Source organism: Telmatherina bonti, assembly GCF_933228915.1.
Source record: "Telmatherina bonti genome assembly, chromosome: 18".
In the NCBI taxonomy this organism is placed as follows: domain Eukaryota; kingdom Metazoa; phylum Chordata; class Actinopteri; order Atheriniformes; family Telmatherinidae; genus Telmatherina; species Telmatherina bonti.
Window position 1 is genome coordinate 32,884,212 of NC_136616.1, and position 20,249 is coordinate 32,904,460.

General features: G+C 38.5%; 1 protein-coding gene across 2 annotated transcripts; it reads right to left on the bottom strand.

Annotated features, from left to right (window-relative positions):
• Window positions 1–9,219: 9,219 nt before the first annotated feature.
• On the bottom strand, window positions 9,220–15,489 carry LOC306769420 (selection and upkeep of intraepithelial T-cells protein 1-like). 2 transcript variants are annotated; one of them, XM_079258010.1, is made up of 8 exons: window positions 15,388–15,489; window positions 13,693–14,031; window positions 12,990–13,331; window positions 12,813–12,842; window positions 12,457–12,513; window positions 12,163–12,231; window positions 10,349–10,425; window positions 9,220–9,667 (listed from the first exon to the last, which is right to left on the bottom strand). In XM_079258010.1, exons 1-8 carry the CDS (start codon window positions 15,455–15,457, stop codon window positions 9,629–9,631), a joined length of 1,023 nt encoding a protein of 340 aa, XP_079114136.1. In that variant the 5' UTR covers window positions 15,458–15,489; the 3' UTR covers window positions 9,220–9,628. The 2 variants fall into 2 exon arrangements, with proteins under 2 accessions (XP_079114136.1, XP_079114135.1); XM_079258009.1 differs by having other exon boundaries at window positions 12,457–12,516.
• Between the last annotated feature and the right edge of the window lie 4,760 nt (window positions 15,490–20,249).

Here is a 20,249-nt window from a genome sequence, read left to right on the forward strand (position 1 = left end):
TGTGGCGTTTGCATGTTCTCCCCGTGTATGCGTGGGTTCTCTCCGGGTACTCCAGCTTCCTCCCACCGTCCAAAGACATGGATGTTAGGTTAACTGGTTACTCTAAATTGCCCCTAGGAGTGAGTGTGAGTGGTTGTTTGTCTCTGTGTGGCCCTGTGATGGATAGGCTCCAGCTTCCCCGCAACCCTGAATTGGATTAAGCGGTTCAGAAAATGAATGAATGAATAAATGACATCAAGCCCTGGTGTCTGTGGATCACCACTCTGCTTTCTTCTGAAAGCTAAAATGAAAATGATTGAATACGTCCTGCTGGACTGGGAGAATGAAGTTGCTGACATGAAGACAAAGTCGTGTCTGGTGTGTCACAGTGTCGTCCATGCACCACCATCTCTGTCTGTCCTTTTAGGTAGCCTACAAATTCATCCTGGTTGGTAAATCAGTCATATCTCTGCATGCAGAATACAGTTTATATTCCATGTTTTAACCACTAAACGTATCACGTTACAAGTTTCACGTTTTCACAATGAAACTATCCTGCTGTAAAGTGATAAGGTCCCTTTTTATGTTTGGGTGACAGCTTCTACGCTTCTGTATAATCCAGTTCTAACAATACCAGGAGTTTTATTTTGTTTGGTTTTTACATGTTTCTTATGTAGAAGATTCAGTCTTGCTGGTCTGAACACTGAAAAAAAATATGTAGTGGATACCTATTTTTAAGCTTTTTTCTGGTATATTCATGAATAAAGATTATATTTTTAAAATAAACCACTGCAGTGGATGTTAGTGGGTCATCCAATAAGTTTCCATATCCTGGAGAATAAATAAATATATGATATGATTAAACATAATGCAATAAGACAGCTATATTTTATAGAAGATTTACAGAATATAATTATGATTATATGTCATTTTATGAATATTTTATGAAATACATTCAAATAAATCATAAATCATGAAGAATTCTGAATAGCACTAATAAATGAAATAATGTAATTGAATATGTGTAGAGGAAAATACTGTATTTAAAAAAAATTTGCTTTTTTTATTAATTCATGCATGAAACGGTAAAAGTTTACAAATTTCAATTAGATGACAATTTTTCATTTAGTTGAATTTCTGTAATCTTAACCATATAACAGCATTTATGTAATTAAATCAAATATTACTGAGAAAAATAAAGAACATAGAATGAACATAAAGCCTTTAGGATCCCTGCTCCCCAGTTTGCCATGGCAACCACACCAGTAGGGCGAATGATGTTATCGGTCTGTTGCAGTGACCCTGGAGGTACTGCATCCATCGTTCATATTTGTTTTTATATTGTAATAGTTGTTTTATGGCTTATTTTACCTGATTTATCTGTTACATGTGTTTGTTAAAATGATTTGTTTTATTTGTATGATTGAATTTATTTTTATGACCTTTTGGTGGCTGGATGAAGATGTCTGACATCTGGATGATTTTTCTTTCCTTTTCTTCTGTGCCATTAAATGCAAATTGTAAGTTTGGTGTTCAAGGTTTCATTTTACAACATTTGTTTATTTTTTACATGTTTTACAATCTTACATGTAGAAGATTCAGTCTTGCTGGTCTGAACACTGAAAAAAATATGTAGTGGATACCTATTTTTAAGCTTTTTTCTGGTTTATTCATGAATAAAGATTCATAAATAAAGATGGATGAGTTTTCTTTCCTTTTCTTCGCTGCCATTAAAATGTTGAACTGCAGGTTGTTTATAAGTTTGGTGTTCAAGGTTTCATTTTACCACTTGATTGTTTTATTGAAATGGCTTGTTGCCATTATTTTATTTTCATATTTCATTGAGCATGTAGCTGTAATTGTGTGGTCATATACATGTCATTGTAATCTTTAGATTCTTCATTAAACTGAGTGAACCAAAAGCCAAAAACTGTTTTTAAAGAATATAAATACATTTAACAGATTAACACAGATTGTAATTTTTTGTCTCAGAAATAAACAGTGAAATATCATAACATGACAATTTTATGCACTATATTGTTATTTTAATGCTGTTTTTGACCGACCACTATCTACTGTTGAAAAGACGAATGGCTTATGGGTTCACGAGAGCAGCAGTTGTGGTTTGAGAGTTATTTCACGAACAAATCTTACTTGCACAAAGAAACCAGAATGTTGAATCACTCAGTGTAGTTGACCTAGTCCTCTTCTGTTTTCTATTTCCATTCATGATTAACCTCACGCCCAGCGCTTAACAAGTCATGACTAATAATGTACGCAAACCTGGAGTGGTGCAAAAAGCAGGTATGCACTGAATGCAGGAATGCAAAGCAATGGAGGGGAATTATTTCTAGGATGAATTTTCTGAAGTAAAAAAATTTATTACATATATATATATATATATATATATATATATATATATATATATATATATATATATATATATATATATAATATAATATATATAATGTGGTTTAGAGATATCCTGAACACAAACATAAAAAACACTCTTATTGGCAGAGGTAATAACACTTTCAAGTTTAGTAAAGAAAAAAAGTACAGATCCTAAAACATTGTGTGTTAAACAGTCAGTATGCAATCATCCTGATGGCTTTTCTGCATTCTGAGTTCATCTGCTTGCTATCTGAATATTATTTAATTGTTACAGAAATACATCATAAAAAGTAAAAGTACTGCAGTGATTAAACTTTATCACCTTCATTCTTCTCTTCCAGCCTCTTGTAAAGACAGCGAGGTGGAACATCTCTAGAAGCTTCTTTTCAGCACATCTGGACAAACACTCATTTCTTATATATGACTGTATATCAGCAGCCTATCCTTCCAATAAACAGAACATTTACACAAATACTGCATTGCTATTAAGTTCAATTGGATTTTCCCAAAATGTCCACAGACCGACTCATTCTCATCATCACACTGGAGCTTTACTCCGACACAGGTCGATGAATGTGTTGCTAGAATGACAGCTTTAATGCGTATAACACTAAATAATGTTGCTCCTCTCACGAAGAAGAGAGACAGTCAGAAGAAGCGGGCCCCATGGTTTTAAAGCTTCAAGCTTTAAAACAGACACCAAGACGTTTGGAAAGAAAATGGCGTTCATCTGGCTCAGAAGAGTGTTGCAAAGTCTGGAAAGAAAGTTTAATTGTGTACAAAAAAGCCTTGCATGTGGCTAGAACAGCTTATTATTCATCATTGATAGAGAACAAGAACAACCCCAGGTTTCTTTATTTTCTAAGAGCCATAGTGCTGTTGAGCCATCTATTCCTTTCAACCTCAGCTGTGATGACTTTATGAGTTTCTTTGTAAACAAAATAGTTTCCATCAGGAAGGAAATCAGTAATAACCTTAACACTACTAATAATATTTCATCTGCAGCAGCCTTAGAGACGTCTTTAGAAGCTGATTGTCATTTGGACCGTTTCTTGCCTGTACAGCTCTCCGAGTTAACCAACATAATAGCTTCATCTAAACCTTCAACCTGTGTTTTAGACCCCACCCCAACCAGATTATTTAAGGAAATATGTTTCTTAATCAATACATCTGTACTGGACCTGATCAATTCATCTCTATTAATAGGATATGTACCTCAATATTTTAAGACAGCTGTAATTAAACTGTTGCTTAAAAAACCAACTCTGGATCCAGGAGTTTTAGCTAATTATAGACTAATATCTAATCTCCCCTTCTTGTCTAAAATTCTTGATAAAACAGTTTCAACCCAACTCTGCGCCTGTCTGAGCAGAAACAATCTGTTTGAAGAGTTTCAGTCAGGATTTAGAGCTCATCGTAGCACAGAGAAAGCACTGGTGAAAGTCACTAATGATCTTCTCATGGCCTCAGATAAAGGACTTCTGTCTGTACTCATTCCTTTAGACCTCAGTGCTGCATTCGACACTATTGATCACAATATTCTGCTGCAGAGGCTGGAACATGTTATTGGGATTAAATGGATTCATTAGGCTGGTTCCAGTAATATTTCTCTGATAGATTTCAGTTTGTAAATGTAAATGATGAGTCTTCCTCACACACCAGGGTAAGTCATGGAGTTCCTCAGGGTTCTGTACTTGGACCAATACTTTTCACATTATACATGCTTCCCTTAGGAAATATCATCAGGCAGTATGGTATAAATTTTCATTGCTATGTGGATGACACTCAGATCTACCCTTCCATGAAGCCAGATGAAACCAATCTGTTTCTTAGATTACAAAAATGTCTTACAGACATCAAGACCTGGGGCCTCATTTATCAAACTGTGCACTGCAACGATGATTACAGGTGGTGTACGTACGGAAAACAGGAAATGTGGCACAAAAAAACTTCATGATTTCCAAAGCAGTGCGCTTGCACGTCCCATACCTTTTTCGCTTTATAAATCAGGATCAACACTGAATGTTGCGCACAAAAGGGAACATCTTGTCACGCCTACATGTTGGCCATAAAACGACAGGTGAACACCCTTGATAAATATTAATCCATCTCATTTCCATGACTGTTCAGCAGGAAAAAAAGCAAAAGAGATCAATTTTCTGGAAAATGAGGTAGAAATTCTAATCGATGAGGTTGTAAAATGTAAAACTATTTTATCTGTTGGAGACGGGTGGACATCACTACCACCAGAAAGGCAGAGGAGGTCAGCAGGGGACAGATGCTATCAGCTTGTCTCATCGGCGACCGGACTTATCCCGAAAGTAAATATAAAGTGGTCAGACAATAAAATGTAGGGAGAGAGCTGCATCTTCATCCACAGGAGGAGGATGTTCACCAGGGATGAAGGTGCTGCTGCCCACTGCCACAGATTCGAAGCTGGCGGGGAAAATGAACGAGTCCACAAGACACGCTGGAACAAAATGCGCTAGATGATGCTGAAAGTGGTTCATTCCTTTGTTTCATATTATAAAATGGACGGATGTAAATGAGACGACTCTGACTCCAGTTTATTTATTCTTAAAATACTGGTGTTCTTGTGTGTCCCAGCTGGGTTGCAGCGCTGCAGATGTGGTCGGAAAGGGGGGGCAGTGATTACTTGGCGTGAGGAATGTATTTTAACTTGCTGGTATGAAAGACTGAAGGTGATAACCGCTGCAGTATGTCCGGTTAGAACATAATGTAATCTTCTCAAGAAAAATCCAGGCCATTAGTCCTTCAAACGTTACCATGCAATTGTGGTTTCTGAAAATACAAGGAAGTAAACAGCCTAATTTTTACATGTGATATCTCTTTCGTGCAGTGCTATTTAGCTGAAGTAGCAGCATAAAGTTAACAACTTAAATTAACAAGAATCTCTATGTAGAAACATACAATCACCAATGACTTTCCAGTTCTGCACTGCTACTGCACGCACAAATCATGGAATGACAACTTTGGGGAAAACTTAAAGGGGTGCTATTATGGTATTTGGAGTTTTCTGAGCTTTCTACAGTGTTACAGTGTTGAATCCTCATCATACATGTGAACGACACTGTTTTTTATCACCTAAACGCATGTTTGAGTTTGAGTTTGAGTTCCAGCACGCTCGCCATTCGGTTTCCATGGCGACAAAAAACGCGTCGTTTTAGAGTTTTTTCTACTTGGAAATTCTTGTGACGTCCCGGGGGATAAGGTTCGGTGATTGGTTACCTTCTACTGGTTAACAAGGGCATGTGCAAATACATCAGGCGGGTGGAAAATGTTGGATAAAGTTATTTCCAACGATGGCTGGTGAGTTTACCAAAGAGAGACATCCTGCTGCATTCGTTGCTGTGGGTTGCAGTTTTCCACTTCGTTTTCAGGCTCTGATTCAGGTTCCAACATGTAGGGCTGTATGCAATGTGTTGACATTGTATTTTATTTTTGTTTTTATTGAGTTCATATTAGCCTAATCCTTCTGTTTATGAGATGTTATAATGACGGCGAAAGCAGGTGCGGTGCGCGCTCCCGATGTAGTGCAGTGGCGGGAGGCGGGGCTTAATGCGGAAGAGTCTCAATCCACTCTTTTTGCCCACAGGCTGATCTGACAGCCTACGGAGAGGGTCGGTCTGAAGTAAATAAAGCGATTTGTGGCAATAACTCCATCAATCCCAGCCCTTCTGGTCTCAGAAATAAAAAATAATTAGCCTGAAATGCTCATAATAGTTCCACTTCAAACACCTGTCTAAATTTCGTGAGAAAAGTAGCGTGGTCCTTGCCTTAGGTGGCCAAAAACGTGCCTGACTAAAACGAAACCACATTAATTAATTCGCCACCAAGTGGCGCCAAACCGCACCAACAGCAGCAAACCGGGCCCTTTTAACAGACTGGGAGGAGAACAACTGTGTTTCTTTAAAAAAAAAAAAAAAAAAAAAAAAAAAAATCAAAGAAAGAAACAGCGGATTAGAAATCTCTTCCTTTTGCGACTGAATGATGCAGTTTAAGGCGCTTTTTTGGGCTGTAAAACTAATCGATCTTCTGAAAGGCACTAAACAAGCTACAGGTAAGAAAAAGTCCACCATCAGACCTGGTCAAGTGTTTTCTCTTTTATTAGTTTATCTTCTCTGCCACCGTTTTGGCTCGAAAATATGTTAAATAAATACAGGCTAAACAAATAAATACACGTAAATCTTTACAGTGCTTCAGTCGTCAGAGACGATCGCGGGATTTATCATGTCTTTCTTTCCACGATATCCTTTCACTTTTATTCAGTCATTTCCTTGTTCCTTGTTACCCATTTAATAAGTGAGGATGGTAAATTTGAGTCACCAAACACACCGCGACTCACTGAAGGACAGCCTGAACTAGAAAGGAATTTCATACATACACATCACGACAAATTTTACCTCAGGGATTAACATGACAAGAAAACTAGTCCGTTTTTATAAAGTATTTCTGTTATATAAATATGACCATATTATGTTTTTAAATAAACCTACATAAATCTATTATTTTATAGGCCTACATATTTCCATGGGATAGATGAAACAAATAAACTAAATAAAAAGTCAAAATAAAATCTTATTGCTTTTCCATTTCATTTTCCCGTAAATATCTCAACGAAATATTTTAGAGATATGAGAAACTAAACTAAAAGAAGCTCCAATGTTCTGTAAAGAAGCATCTTTACATGGCATGTCAGCCTCCTGCTGCTGCTGCAGGCCGCAAAGCGAGACACGGTGGGGGGGGGGGATGCAGGTTCCTCATGATGGAGCTTCTCGTGCTGTCAACATCAAGAAAATCTTTTTTTTATTTTTTATTTTAAAAGTTTAGAATAAAAAGACTCTGAGTCGTCACGTGCTGCTTCGAGAAAACAGGAAGAAATAGGAAGAAAACAGGCCCAAACTGGAGGTTTGTCTGGTGTGTTCATGAAGAACCAGCAGGCTGCTTGGACAACATTTTACCTGAACAACAATATATATACAACATCATTAAACCAGTAGAAATCATGCACGACATCATGTCAAAATGACTAAATGTTAAAGTTTAATATGACCTAATCATTTTCTAACCGCATTAGCAATGCAGTATTTGTGTAAATGTTCTGTTTATTGGAAGGATAGGCTGCTGATATACAGTCATATATAAGAAATGAGTGTTTGTCCAGATGTGCTGAAAAGAAGCTTCTAGAGATGTTCCACCTCGCTGTCTTTACAAGAGGCTGGAAGAGAAGAATGAAGGTGATAAAGTTTAATCACTGCAGTACTTTTACTTTTTATGATGTATTTCTGTAACAATTAAATAATATTCAGATAGCAAGCAGATGAACTCAGAATGCAGAGAAGTCATCAGGATGATTGCATACTGACTGTTTAACACACAATGTTTTAGGATCTGTGCTTTTTTTATATTAAACATGAAAGTGTTGTTACCTCCACCAATGAGGTTGTTTTTAATGTTTGTTTGTGTTCAAGACATCTCTAAAAGTTTCAGCAGTTGTTGGAAATGTTAAAAGGAAGAAGTGATTTCATTTCGGTGGTGGTCCGGATCACTGTTTGGATCCAGGAATTCTTTCAAAGGAATCTTGAACATTGTGCTTGGAGGAGGTTTGAGCTCTCCGACTGATTTTCTAGTTTATTCTGTTTTATCAGTTCTGTAGTTGTTTTATAGTGAAGCTGGAGCCTCTCTGCCATTAGAACAGTTCATCATCATCATCATCATCATCACTCCCAACTAGAGGCTTGTTGTTCATGTTTTATACCTTCTTTCTCTCCCGTTTTGTTTTTCCAGCCGCCTGCTCAACATGATCCTTACCGAACCTCTGCAGCTTAGAGAAGTTGTCTTCATCACAACAAAACTTTTCTCCTTCTCCATCTTCCATTCCCTGTTTGGAGAACTTCCTTTCCTGTTTCACCATATTTAGCTCCAGATGACAAGACTCAAATGAAAACCTTAAATCTCCAGCGCCCTCCCATGATCATGCTCCCAGTAGAGGCACTGGAACCTCTGGAGGGATGATGGGCTGAGATGAAGAAGCGGGGATGCCTCATCAGTAACGTGCCTCCGTTATTCATCATATCAGTTCCACATGTAAAGATGGTGTATACAGAAAATTCATACTAGAAATAATTCCCCTCCATTGCTTTGCATTCCTGCATTCAGTGCATACCTGCTTTTTGCACCACTCCAGGTCTGCGTACATTATTAGTCATGACTTGTTAAGCGCTGGGCGTGACGTTAATCATGAATGGAAACAGAAAACAGAAGAGAACATTGAGTAATTCCATGTTCTGGTTTATTTGTACAAGTAAGAAATCTGTTAGTTAAACCCATAAATTATTCGTCTTTTCAACAGTAGATAGTGGTCGATCAAAAACAGCATTACAATTTGCATTACAAACAATTTGCATTTAATGGCAAAGAAGAGAAGGAAAAGAAAACTCATCCAGATGTCAGACATCTTCATTCAGCCATAAAAATAAATTCAATCATACAAATAAAACAAATCATTTTAACAAACACATGTAACAGATAAATCAGGTAAAACCAGCCACATAGAACAACTATTATAATATAAAAATAAATATGTACAATCTGGACAATGGATGCAGTACCTCCAAGGTCACTGCAACAGACTGATGACATCATCCACCCTACTGGTTGCTATGGCAAACTGGGGAGCAGGGATCCTAAAGTGTCTATGATCATTCTATGTTCTTTATATAATATAATATAATATAATATAATATAATATAATATAATATAATATAATATAATATAATATAATATAATATAAAATAAAATAATATAATATTCATTCATTATCCTAACTACTTAGTCTAATGAAGAGTCACGGGGAAGCTGAAGCCTATCCCAGCAGTCTCTGGGTGAAAGACAGCTGGGATAGGACAGCCTGGACAGCTCGTCAGTCCATCACAGGGCCACACAGAGACAAACAACCACTCACACTCACTCCTAAGGCCAGTAACTAGAGTAACTAGTTAACTGGGAGGAAGCTGGAGAACTCAGAGAGAACCCACACATACACGGAGAGTGTATTTACACTGTAATTACACATGAAGAGCTACATTAATGTAATTTACAGAAATAATGACTCATTTATCTCAAACCTATCTTCCATCTGCTCCCGGTCGAACTGCTTCAGGCCGTCTGGCTCCTTTTCTCTTCCAGAACCTGAAGTGAAGTGAAGTCAGAGCAGTTGCCGTTGAGTTGTTTTTTACTCTTCGGATGTCATCATGTCCGTCTCATGACCATTCTGCAACACAAAATAATACACAGTATCTTGAAGTGAATATTTCTGTTATATTTCATGTACATTAGTGAAAAAAAAACAAACAAGCAAACAAAAAAACCATAAATCTATCAGTTTTAATTATTTCATAGTTTTTCGATGTGGGCCTCTTTTATTTGTGGTTTTAAATCTGATACAGATCAGATTATTTTTGCAATCTAACTGCAGTCTGAGCAGCAAAGTGGTTTAAAATAATAATTAATGCGACGATGACATCACTCTGCATCGACACAGCAACAGGCGAAAGGTTAAATTAGAGGGAGACGCTCCGGGAATACTTCCACTGCTAAACAGCTTGAACTGCTGCCACTGTGGGACACGTTGGTTATTGACCTGCAGTGCATGTGGGTCTGTTCCAAGTGGGGGGGTGAAGCGTCATGTTATTCATCTCCTGTACACGAGGAGAACTTCAGGGTTTTAATTACTCTGCTAATGTGAACGGCCACACAAAATATCAGATCTGACAAAACAAAACAACGGAAATGAACATTAAACACCTGCAGTCTGAACTTAGCCAAAGAGAACTGTGTAGGATTGTTTCACAGACATCTGGAGGAACATCTGTCGGCATCATGATCAGTCCCTTAAAGTTGTCAAATTAATTATCTGTCAGTAAAGAAATAAAAAAGAGACACAAGTCCTTACCGTCATGCTAGATTGTTTGTAGATGATTCCATGTTTCTGTGGAAGAGCTTCATGTCTGTATCGTCTCAAACGATTCCCTGCAGAAACAACAAACACAAAGATCATCACTAAGACCTCGTCTACATGTTTGCAGGTAGAAGAAAACAGTTTCCATGGTGTTAAGAAGACAGGACTCTATCAGGACTATTTATTGTTGCGTTGTACCTCGGCTGCAGTTTTCAGGCCGACCACTAGAGGCCGCTTGTGAGCTAAAATGTTCAGTAATAGTTTTTATTAGTTTGGTCCGAAGCTTCGGGGATGGTGGTGTGTTCTTCTGTGTGTTTTTTATCTTAAGTGTGTGTTCATGAGGCAGAACCACACCCACACATGTATATTCCATATAGTATGTAAACCTTGGAATAAAGGACCCTGAAGGATTCCCCTGGATTTTTTCTTGCATTTTAACCAATGCACACTCCGCGATCACAACAATACTGAACCAGACCAGCGCAGTAAAGTCCCCATTACACATGGTGAAGGTTTTCAGATGATCTGTGGTGTTTAAGTGTGGACAGAATGACAGACATCTTTGTTTTAGTGATCCAGATCATCCACCACCACCTGAGTGGTTCATGTTTTCATCTTGTTCACATGGCAACGGCAGCATGGTCTGGTGCTAATCATGCTCACATGTCTCCATACTGTGTAAATATACAGTCTCTAACTGGAACAGAGGTGTTACAAGACCAGGTCTAACAGAAGTCTCTGGTTTTTGTGAGTCTTCTGACTGGTAAACGTGGCTTTAGAGATGGAGCCAAATCTCCATCTTTACTTTGGTTCCTGACAGACTTTTTGTTTCTTTAATGTGGACGGAGACGACTTAGCCCTGAATAAGCTGCGTGTTCTGATGCCAACGTGAAGATGTGGGATGAAATCATGGCAGCACCAGTATCCAACTGGACCCCCAGAGGTCTGTTTAACACTGAACTGGGATTCCTCCTCCTGTTTAATGTCATACTGGTGTTCTGTCTCAGGTGTAATTCACTTTGGAGGAAAATGTCTGCTGGACGGCTTTTTCAGAGGATTACAGCAGAGCTCTTTAAGTTTAGTCAATAAAACTGATCTGATGCAGATTTGATCACTTTTTACTCTTTATGTTGATGCTCTTTTTCAGAAAGGTGAAATTATTGATCCGTATCGATCAAATGAACCGTCACAGAGAAACGGAGGTTCCTGCTCTGTTTACTACGTGTCTCTTATGGTTGTGGGTCACATGACTGATTGATTAGTGATCAGATCTTAGATCTGTTATCATGTAAAGCACAGTTTTGTGTCATTAGTTCATATTTTGTTCCATAAAAATTGTTTATTTGTTCAGTAAAACATTTGTCTTTAATCCAATATTAACTTTATTTCTGACTCTTTTATGAATCAAGTTACAGATGAAGAAGCTTTATAAACACGTGTAACTTGGTTCATTAGTTTCACTTCAATACTCTGCTCATGTTCATGTTTTAAAATGTGTTTATTTTGCTTTTCTGCATCATTGATCTGATTTATTTAGGAGTGAAAACAAGAATAACATGTTAAAGTATAAAACTTTCTGTCTGCAGCATGAAGTCTCAGCATTTATAATAAATTCTGCCATCATCACTTCTTATTAACACACACCTTGTGTTGGACTGATCCATGAAAACTTCATGATATTTCTGTATAAACCAGTGAAAACGTTCTACGTGTGATTAAAGATGTAGATTTAGTTTGTTTTACTTCATCTGAAAGTTCAGAAGGAAAGAATCTGCTGGAAATAAAAAGAGGAGAAAACTGAGACTTACGCTTGTAAAGACAAACAGCAGCAAAGACAACAAGGAGAACAGCAGCAACACCAAGACCAAAGTAAAGTCCTGCAAAACAGAGAAATAATATAAATAGTAAAACAAAGGTTAAACTGATTCCATTAAAAACAAAAACATACAAATAAAACTTCAACTTTAAGTCATTATAATCTGATCCATCATTTAACTGGACACCAGTTTAATATTTGTTTCCTGCTGGTGGAGAGAAAATGTTTTATACTGTAAATAATATACAGTTTATTATTTTATTAACAGTTCTGTGATGTTATTTACCGTTGCTGTTCTGTGTCTTATCAGGTTGTTCAGGTGAAGATCTCGGCTGGTGACCAGCTGCTGGTTAGAGATAAAGAACATGTTTATGGAAAGAACAAATAAAAACAAAAACTAAATTTATACAAAACATGAAATAAAGTCAGAATTTAAAGAAAGAAACAACCAGAAGTTTATCAGCAGAATATTTAGCTGATTTGCAGCAAAGAGAAAAGTTACAGTTTGATGATTTCTAAAAGTTAAAACTTCTAATTATTTTCATTCATTTACACTGAAAATGCAAAAGTTGAGCAAAAACTTTAGGACTTAAAAAGATTTTCTATTTTAATTTTTTGCATTTTTAATAATAAAAATCTGACCTTTCTTGTTTGTTTCTTCATCGTTCGACACTGTAAGAGAAAATAACACTAAATATTCAGGTTGAATAGAAACATGTTTACATGATGTTCCACACACAGAAAATACAAACTGGATATTTATGTAAATATTTTATAAAACAATGTTTCATTTAGTTTAATGTCTTCATCAATACTCACCAACTATCAGACTGATGTTTCCTCTTTTCACCTGACAGTTGAGTTTAGGAACAAAGCAGGTGTAAATTCCTGCATCATCTTTAGTTATGTTCTCCAGTTTGAGGGAAATGTTTCCATGAATCATTTCATCATGAAACAGAGACGTTCTGCCTTTAAACTTCTGGTGTTGAACATCTGGATAGTCTCCAGAACTTCTATATTTATGCACCACAGTATTATTGTGTCTCCACTCCACTGTCAGAGTGGACACATCAAACGGAGGTTCCAGGTGACATGGTAGAATCACATCCTGACCCGACTCTGCTGGGATTGGATCATGTGATCTGATCACTTCAGACCTTCCTGGAAAAAACAAACAACTAAATTTAGACGAGAACTTGAAGTCCAAGACGAGCAGCTGCTACATCAGAGACATGGAAAGGGTGTTTATTAGTTATGTAAACAAACAAACAAAATCTGAATTAAGGGTTAAATTCAGCAAAAACTCTTTCTGTGTAATAAATGATCCAATCAAAGCATCTGATGTCCATCAATACTTTATTCTAGTCTCTGTTTATCACTTAACTCCTTTAACATCACCAACATCATGCTGCTGTTGTAGCAATAATATTTAGGGATTTAAGGGTAATAATGGAAAAAGAAGGAGGTGTGGAAAGCAGAACGTTGCAGTTTTTATTATGTGGACAATATTTTATGAACTTACCAACAATGAGAGCAACATGACAACTCTTCTCCTCTGATCCGTCCTGAAAGGAACACTTGTATCTTCCAGAGTCGGAGAGTTTTAAAGAGGAAAGTTCCAGAGACAGATTTCCTTTTCTGAGACCTTCAGAGAACAGAGATGTACGTCCTTCAAACCTTTCTGTTTGTTCTCCAGCAACGTCTTCTCCATCTTTACAAATGTGTACGACATGGTCCTGCTGAGTCCATTTCACTGTGGTGTGTGTTGCATCCTGCTGGGGGTCGAGGCGACACGGCAGAACAACGGTGGAGCTGCAGGGTGATATTATCGGCTCAGAGGAGCAAAATATCTCAGTTTCACCTGAAGAAGAAACAAATGTTTGATATAAATTAGACAAACTTCTGATCAGCACTCCACAGTGAAGTTTAAAAAATTCCTTGTTGCTCTAAATATAAAGATCATCATTTTACTTTGTAGCTATTAAATAGAAAATGTGGTTTTAATGTGACTTCATTGGACATTCCTCTCCTAAAACAACGACATTAAACTCTAATTTAAGTGGTAAGAGTTCTAAAAATCATGTCAGAGTTTGTTAGTTTTCTGCAGTGCTGAAGTTTTCAAGAAATCTATGCCAGAAAAAAAGATTATTTGAGGTTTTATCGCCTGTTTGTGAAATTAATTAAGTTATTATTACTAAAGAGGGTAGTAAATAAAACTGATGCATAAGGGTTGATAGTGGCAATTACTGTGGAAATGAAGCGGAAAACATTCTAACAATAAAACTCATCAAGTTACATTGTTTAAAACAAGCAGTATGATTTCTGAACTTAGTTCATTAACCCTTTCATGCAGGAATTAATAACAAACAATGCAACATTTGTTAAATACAGTATTTTGCCTCTAGACATATGCAATGATACTTTGTTTATTATTGATATTTATGTTTTATTTTAACGCATTCCACAAAATATTTATGAAATAATGTATAATAATTATATTATGTAAATATTTTTTAAATAAAACTATCATTTTCTTTTCCTATTTATCACAAAGACAAATCTATGTAATTAGAGTGGATGCATTTGTGTTCATTTCTATCATATATTTAATTATTCTTCAGTGAGTGGTAATGTATCTTATGACTCACTAACATTCACTGAGGTGGTTTATTTACAAATACACCATCCGACATTGTTCATGAATTTGGAAGAAGAAAACTTGCAGAGGGATCCACGATCCTGCTACTATGCATGAAAGGGTTCAATGTTGTTTCACTTTCGATAAAAACAAAACGTCTGTAAAGCTGCGTGTGAAAAGGAAAAATGTCCCGTGTATTTAATATAAATAAAAGAAAGACCATCAACAAACACATATTGACAAACAACATATAATTATTTGATATGGCTGTTAGATATTTTATCTATCCAATGTTTCCTCAAATCAGAATTATAACGACAGCTGCTCAGCTGAAATCTTATTACCAAACATTTACAGAAGCCTGTTAGAGTCGATATAAATTTAGCTTGTTACATTGATTATTCTATGATGCTGGATTTAAAAAGAAAAAAAAAACTCCATCCGTGCTTCTGTCTAACCCAAACGCCATGACACCCACATGTTTTGGTGACAAACCGAAAGGCTCAAGACAAAGAAGGAAGCAGTAAAGAGCAGAAACTACCTGACCAGGTCTCACTGGTGGTCTCTGTTATAACTTACCTTCCGTGTGAGAAAGTAAACAGAAGACAATGAGAAAAACCGACTCCGTGATTAAAGTTTTTAACATCATCTCGACACAAAACACACAAACAGCACCGACAAAACCAGTTTGACTTTAGGTTTCGATTCTCTCTCTACCCTTCCCCAAAACCTCTCCTCTTTCTCTGGCCACACCTACTTTCTCTAGACATGTTCAAACTATTTCTCCTGGTTCTTCAAAAATCAAAGATATGTGGGAATGTTTGGAGTACGCAGCCAGCAGAAATAACTAGGAGAAATAGTCTCGACATGTTTAGAGAAATTATTTCCCGTATTGCCGTTACGACTGTCACGGTGGCAGTGGACATGTGGTGTGGACCCAAATGCAAAGATGAGGGAAAACAGGATGCAGGTCGAAGATAAATTTATTCCAGAACAAGATGAGGGCAGAACTAACAAAATGAACCAACAACCATAAACTGAAACAGAGGGGTGTCACGACTTAAGTTTTTTCTGTGCTTTGTTTTCGGGCTTCCTGTTTTATTTTGTAGTCTTTCCTGTTTAGTTCCCTTGGTTCTTGTTTAGCTTCATTGATTTCCTGTTCATTGAGTTCACCGGGTCTTGTTTCAGTTCATTCCGTTCACCTGTTTCTTGTTTAGTTTTCCTGTGTATTCATACCCCTCAGTTTCACTCCTTGGGTGTGGGATCATTTTGTTACTCAGTTAGTTTGACTGTTCGTAGTCTCCTGGGTTCCTCGAATGGAAAATAAATTGGTCTTGAACCTGCATCTCTGTTCCCTCGTTTCTGCATTTGGGTCCACTCCTTCACCATCTCCACGGCCCGCCGTGACAGAATGATCCAGCCAGACGTCGACCCAGCGGAGAAAATCAGCCGATACGGGTTCATCTTCAGACAAGGGCTTAAATGGACTGCTGGGATGGCTAGGAGGAGGCGGGACTGCAAACAACATTGCTCCCCTTTGCCTCCTGCTCCGAGGCCCACGTCCCCAGTGTCCCCGCCGCCTGCGTCCCAGCCCAGGTCCACATCTCCGTCGCTGTAGGCTCCCACGCCAGCGCCCAGAACCCGTCCGGCGCCGCAGGCTCCCACGCCAGCGCCCAGAACCCATCCACCTCCTCTGCTCCGATTTCCAGAGGGGGTCCCAGGTTGGGACGCTCCTCCTCTGTCCCGAGTTCCTGAGGGGGTCCAGGAGATGGACACTGCTCCTCCGACCCAAGTTCCCGACGAGGAGGTCGCTCCTCCTCCACCGGCCCCAGCGCCCGACGAGGAGGTCGCTCCTCCTCCACCGGCCCCAGCACCCGACGAGGAGGTCGCTCCTCCTCCACCGGCCCCAGCGCCCGACGAGGAGGTCGCTCCTCCTCCACCGGCCCCAACGCCCGACGAGGAGGTCGCTCCTCCTCCACCGGCCCCAGCACCCGACGAGGAGGTCGCTCCTCCTCCACCGGCCCCAACGCCCGACGAGGAGGTCGCTCCTCCTCCACCGGCCCCAACGCCCGACGAGGAGGTCGCTCCTCCTCCACCGGCCCCAGCACCAGCCCCTGTGTCCGAGGAGGAGGTCGCTCCTTCTCCTCCGTCTCCAGTCTCCGAGGAGGAGGTCGCTCCTTCTCCTCCGTCTCCAGTGTCCGACGAGGGGGATCCAGAGCCAGGCCTGCCCCCGTCGTCTCGGCCTCCCAGCCGTCCTCCAGAGCCAATCAACCCCGTTCGTCTCTGCCCCCGGACTGTTTTCCTGAGTTGGGCCGTTTGGACTCTCCCCCTGGCCCTGTGTCCCGGGACTTTTTTTTTTTTGTTTTTCCCCTGGTCCCTCCTCTGGGCCCCCTCCTCCCACCCGTCTCTGGACTCTAGACTTTTTGGGCTGTCCGGTGGCTGGCCCTTGAAGGGAGGGTAATGTCACGATTTGGGTTTTTTCTGTGCTTTGTTTTCGGGCTTCCTGTTTTATTTTGTAGTCTTTCCTGTTTAGTTCCCTTGGTTCTTGTTTAGCTTCATTGATTTCCTGTTCATTGAGTTCACCGGGTCTTGTTTCAGTTCATTCCGTTCACCTGTTTCTTGTTTGGTTTTCCTGTGTATTTATACCCCTCAGTTTCACTCCTTGGGTGCGGGATCATTTTGTTACTCAGTTAGTTTGACTGTTCATAGTCTCCTGGGTTCCTCGAATGGAAAATAAATTGGTCTTGAACCTGCATCTCTGTTCCCTCGTTTCTGCATTTGGGTCCACTCCTTCACCATCTCCACGGCCCGCCGTGACAGAGGGGTATAAATACACTGGAAAATCAAACAAGAAACAGGTGAAACAAATCTAGTAAATGAACCCAGGTGAACTACAATAGAAAATCCATGAAGCTAAACAAGAACAAATAGAACTAAACAGGAAAAACTACAAAATAAAACAGGAAACCAGAAACTCACCTTGTTGCTGCCGCTATATAGTAACCTGGGCAGGTATGATGTAGGCTATATAAATAGAAAGGCACAGGCAGGCTGCACCCTGCCACGTAGTCAAGATGGTTTTACCTCGTTTGATTCAGCTTGTTCCTGACGCTGGTTACCGTGCATATGTATAAATGTGGCTGCCATCCGCCAAGTTGTCAGTTTGTTTTGAGTAGCCACAGAGATGAACAAAGATGTATCGACAAAATGAATAATTGGTCCGAGAAAGTGGAACCTATCATTATACAGGAGGAACGAAAACACGGAACCACGAAACTTCAAATATGGGAGAAAAAAAGTGAAAAGGCATCAATAAAATATGTAGTATAGCTCAGACCCAACAAGTTCCGAAGCATCTGAAGTATTAGCCTGGCAACTACGCTTCTATGAGAAAAGTTTTAATTATATTCATGCATCTAAGGTATTTCGTATTTTCTATTAATTCTATAGACTGGAAACATTTCTTGAAGTCTGTTTGATATGTAACAAATTGGAAGCGATTTGGAAAATGCAGCTTCATGGATGTGATTTAGCAAAACGAATTATTAAGCCGACTAAAAATTGAATATTGGGAGATTGATTTCTGGAGGAGTAAAAGTGCCACAATGTATTAATTCAATAATTAATAAATTAATTAATTAAATGTGTCATTAATGATTTAAAATTGGAAATAAATTGTGCACAAATATATAATTAAATATATCAGTATGTATATATATATATATATATATATATATATATATATATATATATATATATATATATATAATTCATTAAATTATTTCACTATTACATGCAATGAATTGTATTTGAAGAAATTACTAATATATTAAATTATATATTTGTGCATTTAATTCCTTGAACCCACGGGGTCAGAATAGGCCATTGTTAATTGCTGCTGCCCAAAATGAACAAACATAAAAAAAAATGTCAAATTTGACTCCAAAATCCCAAAGTGCCACTTCTGACCTCTGCACAGAGACACTTAGTGGATGGATATTGACCTGACATGAGCTAGTGTGGCAATATGCCTGACTACATGTTGTTTTGTTGAGCTGGAAACCTACCAAACAAAATAGTCTTTTCAGGAAACCAAAGGTTGGTACAATTGTTAATTTTTTTGCTAACCTGTTTAGTTTTAGCATGCAGAAGGCCTAGAAATACATTTTATGCTCTTTTTGGATAAATTAGTGACTGAGCTTGTTTTAAAAAGGATGTGCCAAAAATGACCCTCTGGGTGTGTGCACTCTCAAAAATAGAGGTACAAGATAAGGACATTTCTGTACCTATAGGTACATTTTAAAGAAACGTTCTCTCAAAAGTACAATACTGGTCTTTAAGAGACCAGAAGCACCTCCAGAGTACGAAAAAGGGTTCAAAGTGACATAAAGTACAAATTTGTACCATTTTGACCATAAGGGTACCTGCAGCATTGAAAAATGTAATGTTAATGGCTGTAATGTTACAAACTAGAGCAGAGTTGAGTGATGACAGTAGTACTACTTAACAGTCATTTACTACACCAGACAATGAAGGTCAGATGCTGCAAACTAAGTGTATGTCTGGTCAGTGTTTTGAGTTTTTGAAGATTATTTCTAGATTAAAGATAAGATAATATTGCTAAGTGGAATGGACCAGGCCTAATCCTGTGAAAACATAAAAAAACATAACTTGATAAGGTGAGGTTGAACTTGATAAGGTACAAAAATAGACCAGAACTGAAGGGTACAGAAATGTCTCTCAAAAGAGTACACCCCCAGCGACAAGCATTTGTACCGTTTTAGGTACAAGCTGGTACCTCTATTTTTGAGTGTGTGGGTCAAAAAAATGCTGGGACAGAAATGACCCTTTGGTTATTTTGGATGACTTTGTAAATGGAGAATGGTGACAGTCCCGCATTTGACTAAAGCCTTTAAACAAATTAATTTGTATTTTACTGTTACCTTGGTAGTACATGGTCAGAGACTAATAAAGTAAATTCTGATATCTTTTCATATATAAGAAAAACGTGGATATAATAAAGAAAAAGGGAAGAGTCAGTCGGGAGTTGGTGGAAACATTGTGGTGAAGCTATGCCAATAACTTGCAGATAAAGTACATTTCCTGATTTTCACTGACAATTTCTATACCTCAATGCGCCTCATTGAGAAATGATTGGCAAAAGGAATCACATGTTGAGGTGCAACTTGATGATGGACAAAGACTTGTCTGAGAACAGCTGTGATTATCCTGTTATTATCAAAGTGACACCAACACTGTTTGTTTGAAATGACAAGACATGAAAGCTGCCACTTTGAGGTCAACATATGCTGGACCAGAGCCTTTGGGAAAAGCTTGGTGCTGGGACAAGTCCAAAAAAAGAGGACATCTATACTGATCAGCTGAACATCATCAAGGAGTACAATGCCTCCATGGGAGGAGTTGACGTGTTATATGCACAT